We start from the raw sequence: 3,705 nt of genomic DNA on the forward strand, positions 1-3,705 counted from the left end.
ATAGTTTAATCGCGCCACATTCTGTATGTGCCACGAAAATTGGAATCAAACGAATAATAATGAATCCACAGTAGCTAATATTTTGCTCATAGTGTCTGAGAAATTGACTTAACCATGAAAAGCTAATGCTGACTTTTAAACCATGGAAATGAGGTTAAAGTCGGACAGACATTTAGAATGTACTATACAATCGTTTCATATACCAAAATATAATGACCTACTGCTTTAATACCTGAGAAACAGACATTATCGTGAAAACTTAACATTGACCTTAATCAGAGACATATAATACATTGTATTATATGTCTCTGCCTTAATATATGAAAATGAAGTCAAGGTCAGATTAAACGTACCAGGCAAACATGTACACCTTACAATCATTCCATACTAGTAGTTAACCTAATGTTCATAGTAGCTAAAATACAGACCTGACCACGAAAACTTAAACTTGATCACTGATTCTTGGAATGGGGTCGAGGTAAGTATACCCCTATCTTAGGATATATATACCCTGCAAGGATCCCTTGCGTCAAATATAGTTATCCTATCACTCATCTTAAGTGAGAAATTTGCATGAAAATAATTTCTGAACAATGAAAATAAGGTGAAATAACAGACGAAACTATTAGAACACAACGCGTTTGTGTAAAATAGAAGAAGATAAATACATCGTATAAAGCATACAGGTCCTCCGTCCCTGAAAAATAAGGATGTGTACATAAATGTTCGCCGTTGCCTCCATCGCCGCCGAATTAAAATCATTGTGTCTCTCACATTTTTTCTACTTTCGTAGTACCACAGACAAAACCGAAAATCAGAAATTTTGACAAATACAGGTATTCATTAAAAATCTTAAAAAGTCATTGCTGTTTTTTTCATGTATTTATTATTTATTGATTATTTTGAATCTTTCGTTTTTAACCCAGTTAATGTTTCATATAATAACTATATCGGTGACTACTTTGAGCCTCTCAACTGTTTATCTCTTAAACTATAAGGAAATGCGTTCTCCTATCAGTAAAATTTTGTCACGATACTAAATTGTGAATTTGGATTTTAAGAATATGGAAATGAGACTATTTATTAAGCTATTTGCTGCGATCGTACTAATGACTGAAGCATGCTCTTCTTTGATAGAAAAAGATGATTTGATCCAAGTCTTGTTAAAAGAAATTCAAAAGTTGGGAAGTAAAGTTGAAAGACTTGAAACAGAGTGTGTGCTGAAATCAGATTTATCAGGTAACAGCGACAAATGCTTTTATAATTCATGTTATAGTAATTTGTTGTTGACTTATCCTATATAAATAGAGTCCGTCATAGAGCGGACTCTTTGAGATTTATTATTTTATAAATGTTTTACAATATTCACTCAAATGATCTACAACGTACTGTTAATAAATAAAATTGATAATAGAAATGGTGGAAGTGTCAAAGAGACAGCAACCCGATTAAAGTGTAGAAAACAGCAGAAGGCCAACAATGAGTCTTCAACACATTCAGCGCGAAAAGCCCGCGCCCATGCAGTTGGTCCTTTAAAAAAAGTGTGTATTAGTTCAGTAAAAATGGACGTCACACTAAACTGCAAAATATATAGATGAAAAAAAACAAACATATAAGACTACCAAAGGCCAGACGCTCCTGACTTTGGACAGGCTCAAGAATGTGGTGAGTTCAACCTTATGTTTAAACATGTTTTTTTAGAACTCAACCATCCCCTTTACATTAAGCCATTGTAGAATAAAAAAACATACAGCAATAGGCACAGTAATACTCAGTTTAAAAGAAGTCTGAGTACGATCTTAAAATAGGTAACAAAAGAAACTATGAAATTAACTTAAATATTTTCCAGACGAAAGACAAAGACGTCTTCTACTACCAGATAATCCTTCAACATATAATATAGCATTCTCTGCATATCTTTCACATTTGGACAATGGTCCAGCGGTAGGAAAACTTCGAGAAATTGTCTTTGACAAGATTGAGACAAATCTCGGCAACGGATATGACACTTATTCTGGAACTTTTCGAGCACCTAAAGACGGGGTTTATGCTTTTACATGGACAATATTCGTCGTTGGTGGTTCAGGTGCAAATGGTGAAGTCTGGACAGAATTGGTAATCAACGGACAGATTCATGGAACATTGCATGCTGACACGGAAACTACAAGCGACGACGATTCATCAACTGGTTTTGTTATTAAGGTGCTCAATAAAGATGACATTGTTTTTATTCGCACCTCAAACATGGCAGTACCCCAAGGACAACTTCATTCTAACCATATGAGATGGACATTCTCTGGTTGGCTAATTGAATGATCTATTGTTATTTGAGTATTAAATTTTATTAAAACTTATGAAATGCATTTCTCATTTGTCTCCTTTGAAAAAATCGTCAATATTAGGAAATCATAAAGTCAATGAAGATATTGATTGTTTGTGATGATCATCTGTGATCAATCTGATAAAAGAGAGGTCAGAGAGGTGGATTATCAAACTCATGAAATAAAATCGATGACGAACAGCTCGGCAACGCCAAGGTAAGACAAGAAAACGACAAAGTCGACAAAACACAATATAGAAAATTTAAAGACTGGGCAACAGCAACCCCACCGATACGACCAAGTCCAAGGGTTTACTTATCTCATGTGATCTAAAAGGGTAGGCAGATCGTGCTCTACATGTTGCCCCTTTGTTTATAACATGTTTCACATCACTCTACCAAAAAGAAAATAAACCTAGACCAAAATACGATATGATAACAGATTTAAAAGAAAATCATATCCGTCCTTTTATAATTAAATATATATATTACATGCTCTACTCAATATGTACTTCGGTCATCGCCTTTGCCAAAAAAAAGATTCAATTCTTTTTTTATTATGTTGATGTGCATAAATATATAGCTCTGTTACAACTATCACATAACTTTACATGATCCAAGAAAGCGTACGCCCCCCCCCCCCCCTTTTTGCTTTGGCATTCTTTTTTATAAAATGATTTAGACTTCGTGAACTTTGCCATTTCCCGTGTATTTAATTTTTATGCGACAATTCTTTACCATTAAAGATATTTTTCGCTGGTATTTACTGATTGTCAAAGTCATGTGATTCGCTGCGGTGGAGTTGACTAGTGCGTCGAAAAAACGTCACTAAGTCATTTTGAAATTCAAATTACAGTAACACTTGGCTAAGACTGAGGATGACAATCATGACACCTTCAAAGCGACACAGGATTGAACAAGAGCGTATTGACTTCTATCTCACTATTCCACCAAACAGATTGTAATACCGTCTATAGACTATTACACTCTCATAAAAAAAGTTCCACAGCAATATTATTTACCTACGAAAACATGATCAAACATGTTTAACCCCAAACAACCCATCCTATTTTAAAATTACAGCTGAATAATGATCCCCAGTCAATATTTATAAGCTCGAGATAGATTTAAAGTCTAAGGTACGAACCATTTGATTTGAGGAGGCAGTCTGGGTAGGGGTCGCCCCGTTATTCCGACACCCCGTTAGTCCGACACCTCATTTTTCCGACACCCCAATAGTCCGACAAACCATAAGTCCGACACCCCATTGGTTCGACACACCAATAGTCCGACAAAGGTAAAAATACGCCAAAATATAAAGGTTAGAGAATAATTTCAAACAATATAAAGAATAGAGAAAATTGTATATCAATTAAAGAATATCT

At 34.8% G+C, this 3,705-nt stretch overlaps 1 protein-coding gene across 1 annotated transcript; it reads left to right on the forward strand.

Annotated features, from left to right (window-relative positions):
* The first annotated feature begins 1,025 nt into the window (after positions 1-1,025).
* Positions 1,026-2,316, forward strand: LOC134697692 (complement C1q tumor necrosis factor-related protein 3-like). The gene is made up of 2 exons (XM_063559976.1): positions 1,026-1,239; positions 1,850-2,316. The coding sequence occupies exons 1-2, from the start codon at positions 1,065-1,067 to the stop codon at positions 2,314-2,316; spliced, it is 642 nt and encodes a 213-aa protein (XP_063416046.1). The 5' UTR covers positions 1,026-1,064.
* The last annotated feature ends 1,389 nt before the right edge of the window (positions 2,317-3,705 follow it).

The sequence above is a fragment of the Mytilus trossulus genome, chromosome 14, assembly GCF_036588685.1.
Source record: "Mytilus trossulus isolate FHL-02 chromosome 14, PNRI_Mtr1.1.1.hap1, whole genome shotgun sequence".
In the NCBI taxonomy this organism is placed as follows: domain Eukaryota; kingdom Metazoa; phylum Mollusca; class Bivalvia; order Mytilida; family Mytilidae; genus Mytilus; species Mytilus trossulus.